We start from the raw sequence: 18994 nt of genomic DNA, 5'->3' as shown, positions 1-18994 counted from the left end.
TTTGCACAGAGTGTATTTTTGCACTGATGATGCACACATACGTGCACATTATGTAATATCTGACCAGGTGACGGTCGGACAGCGTGATATGCGTCAACACAAATTGAATTAGCAAACTGTTGAAAGAATGGAATTGTGCCAAATACACCAACCTCCAGTCTTCTGATTTGGTTTTGTCTGATGCAAAATCGAAATTCGCTTGAATGTACTTTCTAACTTATTAGACAAGATTTTCATTGCCAGCACTTTCAAAATCGTTGTACAGAAAAGCGACCCATACCTCAGTGATTAGCTGAGTAGATGTTTAAACCTGCTCCAACACTCAACTGGAGAGACGTTTAAGCACACATGGTGATGAATCATGTGCAGAGAGAATGACTCGACCTGCAGTTTGCCGACCAGACACGCACTAAAGTTGGATGAGGCCAGCAGCACCGTCTACATCACGTGCTTTGACTTTTCAACCACCTTCAACGCATCCAAACTCTCTGGGAGGGAAACAAGAATACGGAAGTGCAGATGGACGCCCCAAAGGGGTCCTGGATGACGAATTATCTCACAGGTGGGCCACAATTTGTTACCTTCAGCAATCTGTGTTCATTATGGAAAAAAAAAAATATATATATATATATAGTATTGTTCTCTCCATTTATATCTTCCATATCTTCATATAAATTCTCTGTTTTCTACTCACCCTTACTAATATCATGTACAAGCATTTTGAGGCCAGTACAAATCTAAATTCCATCTTTAATGTTTGTTTTTTACCAAACATTCAAGTAAGTATAAGTATTTAACTGCTTTCTTTACATTGGCATTGTTTTCACTTCAGACAAGTAAATATTCATTTTTATACGTGTTGCAAACTGAGAACAATATAGGTAGAGTAACAATATAACTGAGAGCAAAGTAAGCCTCATAAGCATGCAGGTAACATGTGCTGATTGTTAAGGAATTCATTGTTGCTGATGCTGACTCATTAAGATGTAAATAACATCTGTTTTACCTCACAGTGTTCATGTGCAAAATGATGACCATTATAACATGTTTTCAATCACGCAACTGATTCTGTTGCATATCTGGAATCATTTCTGTTATAATACTCTTGTATTATAATTATAGGACTGTCCAGGCTTCTGCATGGACAGTCCCACAGAGCTGCATGATGCATCTGTTCTAACTGAACAATTGTTTTATTTTTTATTCCAAATGTTTACCATACACATCTGAAATCCCACTGCAGCTCATCTGTCCTGCCTTGCTTCGAGGTGAACGAGTGAGGTCAGCCTGCCTTGTTTAATGATCGGTGTATGTCTGAAGGGCCATGCGGCGCGTGGGTTTTAGTCTCAGGGCCCATCTTCTCATTCGTTCGTTAAACACCTCGACCGCCGACGAGATTTGAAACAAACCCAGCTCGTTAGGCGGAGAGACGCTGGAGTTGCTCGGGGACATCCGCAGGTAACGGGATTCTCTGCAAAGCCACAGGATTAATTATGCAAGACCGTCACATTTCACACTGACCCGAGAAATGTCTGTTTGTATTTTGAGTAAGCGATTATCTCCCCAAGGTTTACTGCCTGGTTAAATATGGTGAACAGAGAGATTATAAAGTATTTGGTCATCCCACAAAGAGAAGGAATGTTGAAAAGCTTGATGACAAATGGCGCCGACTGCTGGTCCAACCGAGCAGATTAAATACAACAGTCCACCTCAATGACTATTGTTTTATATTCAGACTTTTGCACAACTGACTATTCTTACGATAACTGAATACAACGACTGCAGTAACTATATTTCAAGCTGTTAACACTGCTGCACATACACAACACACTTTAAGTGCATTCTCCTTAAAACTCATTTTTATTATTACAATGTCCATGTATCTTTATTTAGGACTGTGTTTTAAGTGGATGCACTTTGTGGTTTACGTTTTGATGCTTTTGAGCAGTTTCGCAGGATTTGCTTTACTTTTAGCATGAACAATTATTCTCCCCAAAAGAGTAAAAGCAGATTTCAGAATCAATCCTACAACCAGACAGTCAATCAGAGTTATGTGTGTTATAACCAGCAGACAAACTGTGAGTCAGTCACAAGAAAAAAAAAACAATAATGTACTTTATTTTATTTTCCAGCTCTTACAAATCCGATGTTGTGTACCAGTTTTATGTCTGTTTTGCTTTAACAGAAAACAGTGTGACACTATTATCCTTTGGTGAGTCAGAGCTTCTCACAATTACAAAAGAGCTAAACATTTTCAATGATCTGTTAATATTTAGTTTATACAAATAAACCACAGAACGAAACATTAACAAACAACATATTTGGGGTTATGAGTAATATTTACTTGTGACTTACCAAAAGATAATTAGCTGGCTTCGTGTCAGATTGAAGTGGTTAAGTTGGGGGATGAAAACTGTCACCAACACGTCATGAAGAAGCGGTTGAAATTGTTCCCAATAGGCAGCATGAAGCGAGTGATTCAACCATGTTTACTTAAGATGGAAAAGTCACCGTGACCGCAGAGTTTGGAGACACAGTGCACCCCTTGTTAGTTCTTAAATGTCTATTATCCATTGATCCAAATGGTGTCTTTTATGTTGTTAAGGACTAACATAAAGACAGAATCATCTTCATTAAATTAGGAAATGTTAAACTTTATGGTTTTTAATATTAATATTTTTTAGTATTTGATTTATTCCTCTATTTTTTCTGTTGGGACATTTGTGGAACTGGTAAGATAAGTTATATAAGTTAGAGTTAGAGTTATACGCATTGTGTTCAGGATTATGATATTATTTTCCATATTTAAATATTATTTTGAAAGGTTTTCCTTCACAACATGTATTTAACCAGAAAACCTGTTAGACCATTATTGACGCCAACAAAGAGTTTCGATTTCATTCCAATGCTTGCTTCATAACTCTTAGGTCCTTCAAATATTGGTCAACGTGAACAACCCTCAAACAAAATCCAAATGCTAGAGTGCTAAAACTCAAATTTGTCCTATTCATAAAGTGAATATTTGCTCCACAGACAATTAATTGAGAAACATATGATGATTAAACTGTATTTAAGATACATTAAATACATGTTAGAAACGTCTATCAATGTCTTCTTATTACATCAAACAGTCATTTGTTGCTGTCAGCAGTGTGCAGCAGTGCACTCAAATCTTAGCACTGCTGATAAATGTCCTTTTCTGCAGCTCGCTGGTTCTTTTCACTGTGAAAGGTGTTGGTGCCAAAGTGGGACATACTCGTGTGAGGTTGTTTTTAAGGTGGAAAAAATGTCATAGTCTGCATTTGCCCACAACTCATCTGAGAGGTCAGAAGACAGGTAACATGGCAAAGAAGGAAAGAGAACCAATTAAACCTGTTTTTGCTTTTTTTGCTTTTTTAATTGTTACTTAATTAGATTACACTAATGTAACATTAACCAAATACATAAAACAGATTATTCAGAGTAATTAATCAGCATTAAATATATTTGTAATTTACTCTGCTGTGCAAATAACTTCGATTATACTTTATCGCAAACTGTATTGCAAATGGGATCACTGCTGTTTACATTGATACATATATTAAACTGCATGTAGTCAACTACTGATGCTCACATTACATTTTACATTCATTTATTTTTCTTCTGATGTTACCCTGGTGCGCTTGCATGACAGTAAACAAAAATTGAATGTATCATATTATCATTCTTTTGCCTTGGACATTATTTTGAAGTATTCGTACTAGCATTACTTGCTTTGTGATGCTCTTCGAAAAGAAAAATCGGATAATTATTTAAGATTGATTCTCTTGGATTTTTGTTTTAGGATTTAGACAACAATAAATTAAACTAACTTAAATTGAAATGTTTTATTACTTTCGACTTAAACGAACAACTTTACAGACAAGGTATTTGTGTATTTTGGATTAAACGATAAAAACGGACTATATAAAACATACACAACAAAGCCGCACACGGATCTTCCAGGGTGTGTATTTATAAAGGGTGAAAAGTCAACATTTGGTTCTGTGTCAACACCAGTGTTGCCTAACTGGTTTATAGATTACACTTGACCATGTGATTTCTAGGTGGTTGTAGCCATCAAATGAGAGACTCTATTTAGCCGCTTTATTGTTTTATTGTTGTAACTACCGCATCTAATGATTGATTGGGTTCAGTTTGACTTCGCCGTGATTACACACTCTCTCCACTAGATGGTGCTGTTATGCTGGATGTGCAGTTTGCACCGCTAAAGTTTTATAGCGCTTGACGCCACTTAAAAATATAAAATAATAATAATTCTTATTTGCGTTAAGTGTTTTAATTCGGGTGGCACTGTTTGATTATTTGAAAATGCGGGGAAAAAATAACAAATCTACGAAGCGAATGCGTGAATGTGACTCGCGCAGGAGGAGGCACTCTCGCGCCACCTCTGCGCGTGCGGTCCGTGTGCGCGCGGGTGAGCGAGAGATTTTTTGATTTTTTAGAAAAACAATTTATTTTACATATTTCAACAACTTTGTCAATGTGTTAAAAAAAGGTCACAGATTTCCTTCCTTTGTTAAAAAAAACAAGACAAAGCAACAACAAAACAAAACAAACAAAAGCAAAATTATATTTCATGCCATAAAAACGGGAGCAAACACCAATTCATTATTTTCCACTGAGCACACAACATTTTTAAAACACCAGCGTTGTTTAAAAGTGTCTACGTCCCCAATGTGTTTATAAAAGCGGAACTCTAGCCAGAGCCTGGCCCTGATGTTCACCAGCCACACTGCTCTGGCCTCCTGCCCCTCTCCGTCCTTCACTCTGGCCTTCCTGCTTAGATAAATGGCCATTTTGGCTTCCCCTGAAAGATAGTTGAGGAGCTGCCATTTTTCTTTTTCTGCTTTTTTGTAGGCAGCTCCCATGATAAAAATCTTTTCAGTAAAAACCACATTAAAAAGACTAAAAACCGATGTTAAAAGAGAGAAGAAACTCGTAAGTCTCTTGCACTCTGTAAAAACATGATAAATAGTCTCTCGGAGGTCACAGAAGGGGCATTTGCTCAGAACAGTGGGATTAATAACAGAAATAAAAGCGTTGGAGGCGACAGCACCGTGTAAAATTCTCCACTGGAGGTCGGCAGTCCGTTTCTTGAGGGGAGGTTTGTATAAAATCCTCCACTGTGGGCCCGGTCCATTTTGTCCCAGTCTGTTGGACCACACAGTGGGGAGCCTGTCGCACAGTCCGGACCGGTTTATGCTCTTCACGCAGTTAAAATACAGAGTCTTCTTGTCTGCTTCGTGCAATGTCAGCGCTTCGGGGCGTGTTGTGGCGAGCAGGGGGCCGGTGAGTTCCCCTAGTCCTGGGCTCAGGTAGATCTCGGGGAAGGGGTCTGCAGGGTCCGGCTCCACATCTTTCTGGCTGTAGTCTGTGAGGTGGCTCCTTTCCTCCTCAGTCAGCCTCTGGTTCCACAGCTCCAGGAGCCTCCTCGCCATCCGGACGGAGTGCAGCCCCAGCAGAGAGCCCAGGGCCGGGGCGTCGCTCAGCGTCGGCCCCACTGCGTCCACCAGCTGCTGCAGGCACAGGACTCGTGCTTTCAGCAGCGCCCCCATCAGGCCTGGGGTACCACTGCTGCTGATGTCCAGCCTTGCTCTGTAGATCAAAGGTTCTCTCAACAACCAGTACAGAGAGAAAGACTGTGGGCACCTTTTATGATTAAAAAGGGCCCAAGACTTAAAAACACCCTGATAAAACGGAGGTAGCCCATTTAACTTTAAAAATTTAGAATCAATTAAAAACAGAGCAGTATCCAGCCCCAAGTTGTTTGCACGTCTAAAAATGCAGCTGGCCACGTCCCTCCATACTAAAAACTCCGGACCTGTGAGATATTTCTGTAAAAACTGGAGTCTAAAAGTGGTCGTCCGGCTGGCCAGGTGGACAAGGCCCTGTCCCCCCTCCTCTCTGGGTAAAAACAGCACCCCTTGTGGCACCCAGTGTAGACCCCCCCAAAAGAAATCCACCATTTTCTTCTGTAAGTTGGCAAGGAAGCCTGAGGGAGGGTCTAGGCAGGTAAGACGGTGCCACAGCTGGGATGCAATCAGGTTGTTTAAAACCAAAACTCTACCTTTAAAAGACATTTGAGGGAGCAGCCATTTCCATTTGGAAAGTTTCCCCTCTATCTTCTCTGTGACGCCCTCCCAGTTCTTCTGGACGATGCTCTCTTGTCCTAGATAAATCCCCAGATATTTAAAACCATCTTTCCTCCACACTAGGCTTTGGGGAAGAACCGGGAGGCCGCCACGCCATTCACCGACAGCGAGGGCTTCACTTTTTTTCCAGTTCACCCTCGCTGCCGATGCCTTACTAAAACTTTCCACGATGTTATTTAAAAGGTCTGCATCCCTCTGGCCTTTAATAAAAACAACAACATCGTCGGCATACGCCGATAAAATCATTCTTCTACTAAAACCAGGTAAAACCAGGCCCTCCAGGCTAGAGCGTATTTTGCCGAGAAGGGGTTCCAGGGAGAGTGCATAGAGCATCCCGGACAGAGCACAACCCTGCCGGACCCCTCTATACACTCTAAAAGGAGCACACAGACTGCCGTTTATCTTCAGCACACTCTCAACCTCGCTGTACAACACTTTGATCTTAGCTATGAAACCAGCGCTGAACCCAAACCTCCCCATGACCTTCCAGAGGAAGCTGTGCTCAACGCGGTCAAAAGCCTTTTCCTGGTCTAGGGAAATCAGACCAGTATTAATGCCTAACGAGCTGGCGACCTCCAAAACATCACGAATGAGGTAGACATTGTCTACCATGGACCTGCCGGGCACACAGTAGGTCTGGTCCCGATGGATGACCTGCTCCATAGCTTCCCTCAGCCTGGAGGCAAAGACCCTGGACAGAAGCTTGTAATCCACGCACAGTAGAGACACAGGGCGCCAGTTGCCGATGTCCTGCAGGTTCCCCTTCTTCGGCAGTAGCGTTATGACCGCTCTGCGGCAGGACATCGGCATGGAACCAGAGGCCAGACTCTCGTTAAAAACCTCCAGGATATCAGGTGCAAATATGTCCCAGAATGCCTTAAAAAATTCTGCGGGGAGGCCGTCGATGCCAGGAGCACGCCGTCCCTGCATGCCCTGCAAGGCGGCCTTCAGCTCCTGCACCGTTATGGGCCTGTTGAGCGCTTTGTTGGTCTCCTCAGAGACTTGAGGTAGCCCGCTCACGAACTCCTCCGTCAGTGCTTCCTCCTCCCTGTACTCACTGGTGTAGAGGGAGGAGTAAAAGCTGACCGCTCGCCTCCTAATCTGGCATGGTTCCACCACCGGCAACCCTGTGTCTGCCAACAGCGCGTGGATCACCCTCCCCTGCCCACTCTTCCTCTCCAGGCCGAAGAAAAAACTAGAGGGAGTGTCCATCTCCGTGATGGTCTGGAATCGGGACCTGACCAGTGCACCCTGAGCTTTAACGTCTAACAGGTCGGCCAGAGCCATTTTTTTGATCTTGAGGATTTCAAAATGTCCTCGCTCTCCTGTGGACTCGTTTAAACGCTCTAGTTCCACTATATCAGTCTCCAGGTCCTTCATAGATCTGGTGATGTCTCTGGTCACGTTGAGAGTGTGCTGCTGACAAAGAAGCCTAATCTCGATCTTACCGCGGTCCCACCACTGCCTAAGACTACTAAAATCACTCTTCCTCAGCCTAAAAACACTCCAAAAATATGAAAGGGCCGCTCTAAAATTCCTATCAAATGTTAAACCGGAGTTAAAATGCCAGTACGCGCTTTTTGGCAAAATGTTCCTAATAAAAACATTACACACTAGCAGGGAATGATCTGAAAAAACAGCCGGTACAATGGTACACATCTTGAAAATATTAAAATGGTGCTTAAAAACATAAAACCGATCAAGCCTGGCTGAGGAGATTCTACCTTCTCTGAGGTGGGACCACGTGTACTGTCGGCAGTCTGCATGCATCCTTCTCCACACATCCACCAGGCCATGAGACCGGACCAGCTGCCTCAGAGCGTGCTGGGAAGCTGGATGTGGCTCTGCGTGGTTGCGGTCTATGGCCGCATCTTCTGTGCAGTTAAAATCCCCCCCCAAGAATAAAAAATCCTCCGGGGCACAGCCATCTAAAAGATCATTAACTTTTGTTAAAAAAAGCTTCCTCTCTGTACCGATTGTTGGAGCATACACATTGATAAAAACAACAGTAAAAAGGTCGAACCGTGCCTTGACTAAAAACAACCTCCCCTCGATGATGTGTTTGACCTCCAGGGAGATTGGCTTAAAAGACCTGGAGAAGAGGAAGCCCACTCCTCCACTGAGGTTGGTGTTGTGGCTCAGCAGGACTTCCCCTTCCCACTCCCTCCTCCAGTCGGCCTCGTTGGTGCTGTCGCTGTGCGTCTCTTGCACGAAGAGAACATCAAGACGTTTTATTTTTTTAAATTCATAAATAGATGCCCTCTTCTTGGCATCTCTGGCTCCGTTCACATTCAGGCTTCCCACTTTTAAAGTATCCATGATAAAAATAAATAAAAATAAAACCAATAAATCAATTAAAACACACATTGGGGCTTTTCTCGTGATCATCGATTGCTCGTTTTGCTTTTAGCACAATTTTTTTTAGTCTAAAACCCTCTTGATCTGTGAAGCCAGACTCCTCTCGCTGGCTCATGCGGAGTCTGGCTGAGTTATAAAAACACACCAGGTCTGGGAAAAACTCCTCGATTTTTAGATTTCTCCTATTTTTGACTTTTTGTAAAAACATTTTGATTTGCTCTGCGGAGTAGAGCTTTTCCCGCTGGCTGTGTGTCAGACAGGCGCTGTGGATGTCGCTGCTGTCCGACACACAGCCCTCACTCTCACTGCCGTCAGATGGCCCCTGACCCCCCATGGCCTCCTCTTCCTCCCCCACCTTGCTGGCTTTTGCCTCGCTGCCTGTATCTTGCCTCTTTTTTTTTCTTTTTGTTGCAGCTTTTTGCTCTCCTGCTTCCTCCTCCACCATCTTAACCTCCTCTGCCTGTTCCACCCCCCCATTCAGTCCTCCCCCCAACTGTGCCTCTATGGCACCTGACTCCTGTTCCACACTAACCCCCCCCTCACCCTTTTCCTTTCCTTCCCCTCCATCCTCACCCTGTGCCACCTCACCCAAAGCTCCTCTCTCACCCACCAAAACACCCTCATTTACACTGTGCACATCTTCCATACTCACCCCGTGTGGGTCAGGCACAGCAGCGCAACGGCCCGCGGCCCGCGGAACCGGAAACGGCCTCACGGACGCCGCAGCCACCTCCGCGGCTGGAGACTCCCCCGCAAGCGCCGCGGCCGGAGGCTCCCCCGCCGCAGCCGCGGCCGGAGACCCCCCCGCAAGAGCCGGCTCCCCCGCCGCAGCCGCGGCCGGAGACCCCCCCCGCCGCAGCCGCGGCCGGAGACCCCCCCGCCAAAACCGCGGCCGGAGGCTCCCCCGCCGCAGCCGCGGCCGGAGACCCCCCCGCCGCAGCCGCGGCGGGAGACCCCCCCGCAAGAACCGCGGCCGGAGGATCCCCCGCCGCAGCCCCGCCAGGCGGAGTCGGGTCCCCGCGCCTCGGGCAGGCACCCACGGTGTGCCCCTCCTCGCCGCAACCGAAACATTTCATCGCCGACGATGATGCAAAAATCACGTACTCGTAATCATCTATCTTAACATGGAAGCGGAGGTTGAGCTCCACATTCCGGTTGTTAAGTATCATATAGAGGTGTCTGCGGTGAGACACTACGTGCTTCAGTAACTGAGACCTGCATCCAGACAAGATCTTTTTGATCGGTGAGACCACCTTTCCGTGTCTGGAGAGTTCTCTGCTGAGAAATTCGTCGGTGATGAACGGAGGGACGTTCGATAGAACCACCTTCGTGGCCGGTTGCGTCAGTGGCAACACCTGCACAAACATTTCATTCACCGTGAGGCCCGCCTCGACGACTCGGTTCACCTTCTCCACCTGGTCCAGGAAAATGACCACGGCCCCGTTCATCCGAGCGGCCGACTTAACGCTGCCGTGCCCGACCACTTCCCCCACAGCCAACCCGATGTCCTCCACGCTGCACGGGAAGCCCGCGGCGATCTTAATGCCGTGCTTCCTCGTGAGCTGGGAGAACGTGTCCCCATTTACCATGGCGTCTAGAGACGCCGACCGGCGAGACACCGGCAGGAGAAAAGAAACCCAAAGAAAAAAAAAACCCACGACTAACCCCACAACTAAAGTGAAAAACAACCACTAAACCACATTAAATTAATATATATAACTAAGGGAAAAAAAAAAAACAAATAGAGAAAACCGCTCAAAGACGCTCACACACGCTCACACACACTCACTCCCAGCATGCACCGAGAGAGAGAGAGAGAGAGAGAGAGAGAGAGAGAGAGAGAGAGAGAGAGAGAGAGAGAGGGAATCGGGGAGGTCGAAGCGGTGAGAATGTACTCTGGCTCTGGCTGAGAAGAGCGAAGGTCTATCCGGTAGTTCCCCCCCTCCGCCCGCCCCCGCCTCGCTTCCCCCTGAACCGACCCTCCTCTTCCACACCGACGGACCCGCAACCGAAGCGTGCGACGGCGGCTGCGTGGAGAGGACCGAGCCGCGCGGGGAGGAAAAGAAAAAGCTGGAGCTCCACTGCGGCGTTATGTCCAAATGGTAAGAACGCGTCCCTGCCTCCTCTTGTACGCTTCTCCCCGCGGCTGCACAGAGGGACCGTATTTGCTGCGGCTCGACTGAAACGCAGTAACAGGATTCAGCAGTCGGGGGGGGGGGGTATAAGAGGGGGGGGGGGGTAACAGCTGACTTGTACTACAGTGTTTTGCTGTGACGATTGCGGCCGCGTCCAGGAGCCGGACCGACTCTGTAGGACCGAACACACCGTTGCAATTGCCCGCGTGCAGCCACAGCACATTCCATGACACTTAAGAATTACATTCTTTTTTCAACGATAAAAATACGTTGTGAGGCAAAATCAACTATTTGATACATTGTATTCGGGCCTCGCGGATTTCTTCTCGCCCATTGACCCCGTAGTGACGGGAGACAGGCCCGGTATACGGAGACCCCCGTTATCACAGTACACCGGTCCGGTGCCCCCCCCCCCCCCCCCCCCCCTCTCCCCCTTCTCCCCCACCGCGATACACTGTCCACGATCCAAGTGCCCCGACGGAGTGTTTAATGCTCCCGATAAGTTCAAACCAGGCGGCGGCGTGTGCGTGTGTCCTCCTGCACTGTGTCCAGTAGGACACTATAGTCTCCATGTGTAGTGTGAGGCGTCCTGTTATGTAATGCGCTGCCTGCATCCCGACAGTCTGGGCCTACACGTGTAAACAGCATCTACATCTTGTATTGCTGACGCCCGGTCGGTGATCGGCGTCCTGTGACGAACGCGGGCGAAGATGCTGTGGATCTTTTCCTCACTGTGCGAACATCACCATCTTGCTTCGCGATGCACGCAGAACTGGCTGAATCGAGTCGATCCGTGTATGTGCGTGTGTGCGCGTGTGGCACAGATTGTGTTCATGTTTCGATGGCAGATGCATGCATGTAGCCCAGAGAGTGTGTTACGTAAGATCCGCATGCCGCTGCCCGGACTGCCGGGAACGCATCAGAGGTGAGCCGAGGATTAAGGTTCCTGCTGGAGGAAGCCTGCCCGCTCGGACACATATTTGCATCATACAAGACCGGCTCATATGCTAATGCGATGCTCTCAATTGTAATATCATGCTGATTGTAGTGCTGGTGTAGCAGTGGGGGGTGGGGGTTATGACTAGATTATTACAAAAATGTTACAAAAATTAAATGTTTTTTGTAAAATGAAAACATTTCTAATCTTTAATAGAAATATGAAATTAAGGCAGAATGTAGACACACTCAAACTAGCCCTCCAATTGTTTTTTTTGTATTTATAGTGGTTGATCAACTCATATTACCCGGCTGCTGTTGATTGTCAACGCCGCCATGGCTGCAGTCCGTGTGTGCTCTTCCCGCTGTTGTCTGCCTGGCAGAGATTTGCTTATTAAGTTTAGAGGTTAGCAGTGTCCTTGACATGTGCTGCCAGAACCCGGCTATGGTGAGTCATCAAAGCTAATGGGTGGAAGCATGGGCAATTTAATCTGGACTGGATAGCTCTTGATCTCCGATGGTGCCCACTCAGTAGGCCTTTGTTGTCGAATAGAGCACACTCATTTTCTGCCCACTCAAGATGTTACGGACAGATTGCAATGATAGAGCATAGCCGACTCTTATCAACCCAAGCGAGTCTCCATCTAAAAGCCCCCCCCAACCCCCCCGTGGAACACATTAAAAAATCCAGCAATCAGTGGCGGGTTTGTTGAAATTGGACTGTGTTTAACTGTTTGGTTTGATGGAAAATGACCAGTGGCACCTGTTGCATGAGGCAGTAACTGGATGAGATTGGGTTGTCGTCATCTAGTATCTAACCAACTCCCAAAAATTTCCATCGAAATGGTATTGCAGCCTGATGAGGGGGGGGGGGGGGGGGGGTTGTTGAGGTCTTTGCAAGCTTTATCCCAAAGTCAAAGACATGCATATGCAACACAACATCAGGTGTATTGTTTGTGTTCTTCCAGGGTAACAGAGGGTCTATAGAGGCACTCGATGGACTATAGAGCCGACCCACTGACTGTTTCTACAAAGAAGGACGGCTCATCCGCAGACACACCTCTGATGCCTCCGGCCAGTCTGAGCTCATGGTGTGTGCTCGCTGGGACAAACTAGTGGCCCGGCCAAAGAGTGCAGTGTTGCTACGCACCAAAAAAGCCCACACAGGTGACCGCCTTCTTCTTGCTCCATGCTTTATTATCCGTTAAACGGACATTTTGCACGCAAATGAAATGCCCCAAATTTGGCATTTTCATGATCCATGTTTCTGTGCATTTTCTCTTGTGTTTTGATTAGAATGTCGTGGGCCAGAGGCCTCTTTGTAGGCACGGTGGATGAACGAAAGACCGCGTGGGGAGAGCGCAATGGCAAGAAGAGAAGGAACAGCTCGTCGTTGTGCAACCCCCACTACATGAGCTGCCTGAGGGACCCAGAGGACCTGGAGCTCCCCGATGCGTCGCCCCAGCATTACCGCTGCGCGGCGGGCACTAGCGGGGGCAACTTTGGCTTGCGCTGTGCCTGGCAGGAGGACCACTATGGGAAAAGGTTGGGCGGCGGGGCCCTGGGTCCGAAGGCCGTGGACGTGGGCTTTGAAGATGTGGAGCTGAAGGGCAGGAAGGAGGAGGAAGGAGGGGAACTGGCGGAGGGCGGCTGCACGGCCATGTCTGCGGCGGACTGCTGGACGCGGGTTATGTGGGTTTTCCAGTCCAAGAAATTTCAGTCCGCCAAGCTGGAACGCCTGTACCAGCGCTACTTCTTCAGGCTCAACCAGAGCTCTCTGACCATGCTGATGGGGGTGCTGGTGCTGGTGTGCGCGGTCATGCTGGCCTTCCACTGCAGCTACAACCCCCCCGACGTGGCCTACGTCTCAGTGCTCTCCGTGGCCATGGCCGTGTTCCTGGCCATGATGGTGGTGTGTAACCGCAACGGCTTCCACCAGGACTACATGTGGATCGTCAGCTACCTGGTGATTGGGGTGCTAATCGTAGTGCAGGCCTTTGGGGTGCTGATGGTTTACCCCCGTAGCGCCACAGAAGGCATCTGGTGGACGGTCTTCTTCGTCTACATCATCTACACGCTGCTGCCGGTGCGGATGAGAGCTGCTGTGGTTAGTGGAGCCGTGCTGTCCACCATACACCTAGTGACCGCCTGGCAGCTCAACCAAGAGTACAAGTTCATTTTCAAACAGGTAAGTGACGGCAGGAACAGCACACAGGAATAAAAACATGATGGAGGCTGAGTCACTTGTGTTTGTTAGTTTGATTTAGGTGTCGGCAGCAGATTTAGTCTTATTTTGTGGTATCGACTTCAGTGATTTTAGTTGACACAAATAATCTACAACTACAGGTAGTGTTAAGGGTTGCGGAAGCTCTCGAGGGAGGCCTCAATCCATTGTTCTCGTCCCGGCCGAGACGAGGACACGAATGAGTCAAATCGTTTAAATTCAAAAATCAAAAAGTATTTAATGACTAAACAACATAATAGGGATTACAATTACAAAGTGAAATACTAAGCGAACAGTGGAATATTTCGCGAAATAGAGAATTCCCTGAGCAAGTCTAAAGTGACTTATCAACGCGGCTGCAGGAGAAGATCTAACAGTCTTTTCCCCGCCATGGTCCTTTGAAACCTCTTGAGGTGTGTCTTCTTTGGTGCATTTGAATGTCATTGGCCTCTTCTCCAAAGGGTCACCTCCTCCATTGTCCCCTTCACGTCGAGGTGTGAAGCTGCAGCTGTAACCTGAAACCTCTCTGTCCTAGCTGTCCCTCACACTCCAATGCACTCAATGCAGATAAAGTGGCTTTATGCCTCAATGAGTGAATTTAACAAAGCATACATCGTTTAAGTCTTCATCTTATAACTAGTACACTTTCATTACAACAACCCATCATTAATGATCACCGTTCATCACACTTCGTCATAAGATCTAAAACAGTTCATGTGGTTCAATTCTCAAGACATTTGCCTCAGTCGGCTGCCTTACATGAAGTTGTTCATTTTATTACCTGACAGGAGAAAAAACTCCCAAAAAACCCTTTTTGGGGATAAAATTGGGAGAAATCCATAAAGAACGGCAATTGGCATCCGTCCCCAGGTTTTAACATCACATTGTGACAGAATGTTAATGTGTACAGTGTTTATATGATTTAAATGACTATGAATTGTGTTTGATTGAAATTGCATTCACTTCATCTAACATGTTAATGTAATAACTAATATCTAATAACACACAAACTATAATTCTATCACTAAACATCATTACACGCACTACAAATTCTATGACTAGGGGTGCACTTCTGGCTTAAATCCCTAACAATTCCCTCCTTGCTCACAGTTCACTGTGAGCATCTCCCAAAGACAGAAAAATTTTCATACAGTCACATTCGTCAACAGTGATTGTCCCTCATCATCTACTCGCTACCGATTTCCCTGTATACTAGTCTCACTAAACACAATATCGATCAATCCCTGCAGGAATCCAAGGATGCAGGAGATGCAGCTTCATCCGTAGTGGACTAGATCATGACTGTAACACAAGAAGGGTTAACGCAGACAGGAATGCACTTTTCCGTTGTGCTATAATACTGACAAACCCGTTGGTGAGAGGATTGTCGTCGCCTTAGTTGTCTGTCAGCTGCTGGTTCAAGCTGTCCGTGGGGCTTGTGCTCTGGCCACCAAGCCACCAGGAGCTGTGTTGTTGGAGATGATCGCACAACAAACAGATCCAAACATTCTACAGACTCCTCCCTTCTCTGCCAAGATCATGTCCAGTGCCATTCTATTTTGCCATGCCATCAAACTAGTCTTATCCAACTGCTCGTGGAGCCCTGTTATGGTATCCCGGGTGAAATTTATGAATCGCTGCTGGTTGTAGTATATGTAATTAATCCAGTCTACATTTTTATTGTCACCCACCAGAAGAAAAAGGATTCTATGCCGCTCGCAATTTGATTCCTGGCTTTAAACTCATTAGGCACCCCTCTGGGCACCCCAATGGCATCTAAGTACACATGACTATCAAATGAGCCCGCAGGACTAGTGGATCTCTTCGCTCTCCTGGTGACGTGAGGATGTGGTGAAATCAAGTCTTGAAATGTGGTCTCCTTTACTGGAAAGACATAGAATGGCATGATAAGCTGCACTAATGCACAAGTACCCGTCCAATTAGCTGGCAGCGTTGGATAAATAACCTTAGTTCCACACCACCACCAGAGGTCAGCTCTGGGAATCGTCTGATTCAACACACTTGAATATCGAGTGACATTAGCAAACTGAACTGTGGTACAGTTTACTCCTGCAATGTCACCTACTTTTATCCCTCCCGTTATCTCTGATACTATGCAATCAAATGTACCATCTGGAACCATAAATTGAGGTGGCGTGCTCAAGGTAGCTGGCGGATAATCCCATTGGAACTCTAGACAAGTATGGTAGACAGGCTGAGTCTGCAGGACAAAGAGCTCCAGTATACATTTGAATATAGGACTTATTGGTCTGATCTGGAACGTACAGGAGTGGGCATAGGCCTAGGTTGAGAACACACTATACAATCTGTACTGTGCATGTTTGTGGCAGTATACTGTACCCATTGGAGCCATAGATTAGACTCCGAGAATCCAGTTTCCCGTTTTACCACACCCTCCCAAGAAGTGTCAGCTTCAGCTCCAACCTGATCAGCAGTGGATTCCTGTTTGTTAGCAGAGGGTTTAACAACAATCTTAAACAACCCTTGTGGGCTTTCAATATCGTATGTCCCTCCTTTCAACACGTATAGTCCACTGTCCCCCAATTCTGGATTTTTCAATGTGATTATTAGTGGATTGCACAACCCCCCCCCACATTTAGCCAAATCTGGATATCGGTTTTTCCGCATCGTTAAACGGGTTTGCAGCCCAGGTTTAGGACCAGTTTTAGATGACTTCCATCTACCAGTGTGTGCGAACTTCCATTCTGCCTCCTCGCAGTCACAGCCGTACTGCTCCACTGGCTTACCAAACCTGACTCCTGGTCCACATCGGTTGGTGGTGGAACACAAGTATTGGTCCGACCTCCAAAACCTGAGGTCTTGGACTCCGCAGGCTGCAATATCACAATAATCAAATTGAACAGATGCAGTTATATTTTCCTTGAATGTCAACGTGAGAGCAATTGCTGCTTGGATGTTAGGTGGTAAGGAAACATCTTGTCGACTGGGATGGGATAGATCACTTACAGACGTCATGTCATCGTCACCTGTGTGAACAGCTGCACTTCCCCGAACTGAACTTGAACCCCCTACTACCAACTGATACTTACGCTGTGGGCGAGACATTTTCTGCTGCTTTGTCCCCTCCTGTGTCTTTTGGCTCTGAATTAACTTGCCTGGTATTTAATCGGGTCTCCGCAAGGGTTTGGCTTGGTGCCTTAGCAGGTGCACAATGTGTGAGATGATGCCAAGTGGCTCCCGCTTTACCTTTCACCTTTACCGAGTGTGACGTTGCCAATACTACCTCCCAAGGACCGGTCCACCTTGGATCACTCCACTTGCGTTTATGGGCCTTAATCCACACCCAGCTTCCTGGCGGTATGACTGGAACCTGCTTCCCTTGGCTGGCGGCTGTCTCTGCGTTCGTCACCTTCGTCTCCTTCCTAGCTACTTCTGCACAGTCATGACCACCCTCAGTAGGTGGCAATCCAGATGTCATATTCACACCTTCTGATGTAAAAGAGAGATGGGGCTGGGTCAATATACCAGATATCCTAGCCCCTCTCATAGCTGTCAGAGTGAAAGCTTGTGTGTCTAGATAAGCTACAACACCGTGGTCTGTGTGGACATTCAAAGGATGACACATTACCAAGTATGCAGTCTTCTGTACCGCTCGAGCTATTGCGGCCAAATGTCTGGTGCAGCCTACTTGTCCTAGTTCTATGGGATCTAATTTAGAACTGTGATAAGCCAAAACCGCTCTCCCCTCCTTCTGTCCAAATGTTCCCCCGTGAATGTGTCTAATGCTGCTTAGTTTTATCTTGGTGATGCTTGGTCATTGCAACCGAATAGCCGCTCTGAATTCAAAATCCTCAAGTTCTGTTACTGTAATATCGTTGGCGTATGTTTGTTTGAACATTCTTATCATAGGTGTTTATCAAGTGTCCCAGCAGTTCCCTTGCCTTCTCTAATCTGGAAATTGTGTGTCACATTAGCTCAGTGTTTGTGGATTCCTTCGTTGTATGTGTGTGCCTATACTTCTCCTCCTTGATGTTCCTCTGTTGGAACATCTGTTGTTGTCAGCGGTTTGGTCAGATGACACGTAGCTGTCATCCTAGACGTGTGATTAAGCTTCACGCTCCCTCCTTGGACCTCGGATCACCTCAGTTCCTGTGAGCAGACTGCTCTGCTAACCGGAGGTCCCATTAGGACAAGATTCCCCAATCGGCTGTTGAATAGAGAAGCACAAGTGGTGCAGCTATGTGTGCGTGTGTGTAGGTGTGTCTAGATGTGCGTGTGAGTGTGTGTGTGTGTGTGTGTGTTCTCCCAATTCATGTTGCTCTTTCTTCTGGTTTACCAAACTCTTCAAGCAAACAAGTTCTACCATCTAGTGTGTGCATATTTAACATAACTGGAACTCAACCTTTTACCCACTTATTTCCCAGTTTTAGCTATTTCTTTTAATGTGGAGTAATTGTATCATCTGTGTGTCTCATCAGTCCTTGTGTCAGTGTATGAGAAGAGCAATGTCATTACACATTCGTTCCAGGAAGAAAAGTTCAGGTTGGATCTTCCTGCGTTGGCCATCGTCTGCTGTTATCCGTAAAATGCCACTTGAGTAGCTAAACTCTAACATCTAGTGTTTTCCTAAAAACATTCCAATCAATTCGTGAGTTGTTTCATCAATAGAAAGACTGTATGTTCTTAACACCTTAAATCAATGTCATCTACACATCTCTGTTGTTTAGAATCTTATGATTGTGTTTTTCACTGCATGCAATAATGTTCCCAAATCGGCAGATACTCTAGTTATATTCTGTTCTCCCCCAGTCCCTCATGTTGAGGTAGGTGTAAAAGCATCCCTTCACATAGCCTTTGGTGATGCTAATCAACCCCCAGGCCACCTCCTGGCTTATCCAACAACGTCGTAAAACTCCCACAACGCCGTTTCTACTGGGTGTCGTTGCCGATCTGGACCGTCTCGCATTGGAGTCGCCTGTTCCTACTGAAAAGCAAAACATAGTTAACAATTGCCATGCACATGTATTCGAGGAAAAATGTGTCAGTAAATTTATCCTAGTGAAATAATTCCCCCCATACCAACCGTGTGTGATTCTTAAATGACTCTTAGATGACATACAACCTGTGGATGGATTTTATGGCTCCGACACTTCCCCAGGATTCCT

The 18994-nt window shown here is 46.6% G+C and overlaps 1 protein-coding gene across 1 annotated transcript in view; it reads left to right on the top strand.

Moving 5' to 3' along the window:
• Window positions 1-10354: 10354 nt before the first annotated feature.
• The window catches only part of LOC120829083 (adenylate cyclase type 6), a 38463-nt gene continuing 29823 nt past the window's right edge, over window positions 10355-18994 (top strand). The window contains exons 1-3 of the mRNA XM_040192896.2: window positions 10355-10654; window positions 12592-12790; window positions 12920-13811. Of these exons, the coding sequence (XP_040048830.2) occupies window positions 12921-13811 (891 nt within the window). The 5' untranslated portion in view covers window positions 10355-10654; window positions 12592-12790; window position 12920. The remainder of the gene's footprint in view (window positions 10655-12591; window positions 12791-12919; window positions 13812-18994) is intronic.

This window comes from Gasterosteus aculeatus, chromosome 2 (assembly GCF_964276395.1).
Source record: "Gasterosteus aculeatus chromosome 2, fGasAcu3.hap1.1, whole genome shotgun sequence".
Lineage (NCBI taxonomy): Eukaryota > Metazoa > Chordata > Actinopteri > Perciformes > Gasterosteidae > Gasterosteus > Gasterosteus aculeatus.
This window is presented reverse-complemented; position numbering and strand designations above follow the sequence as displayed.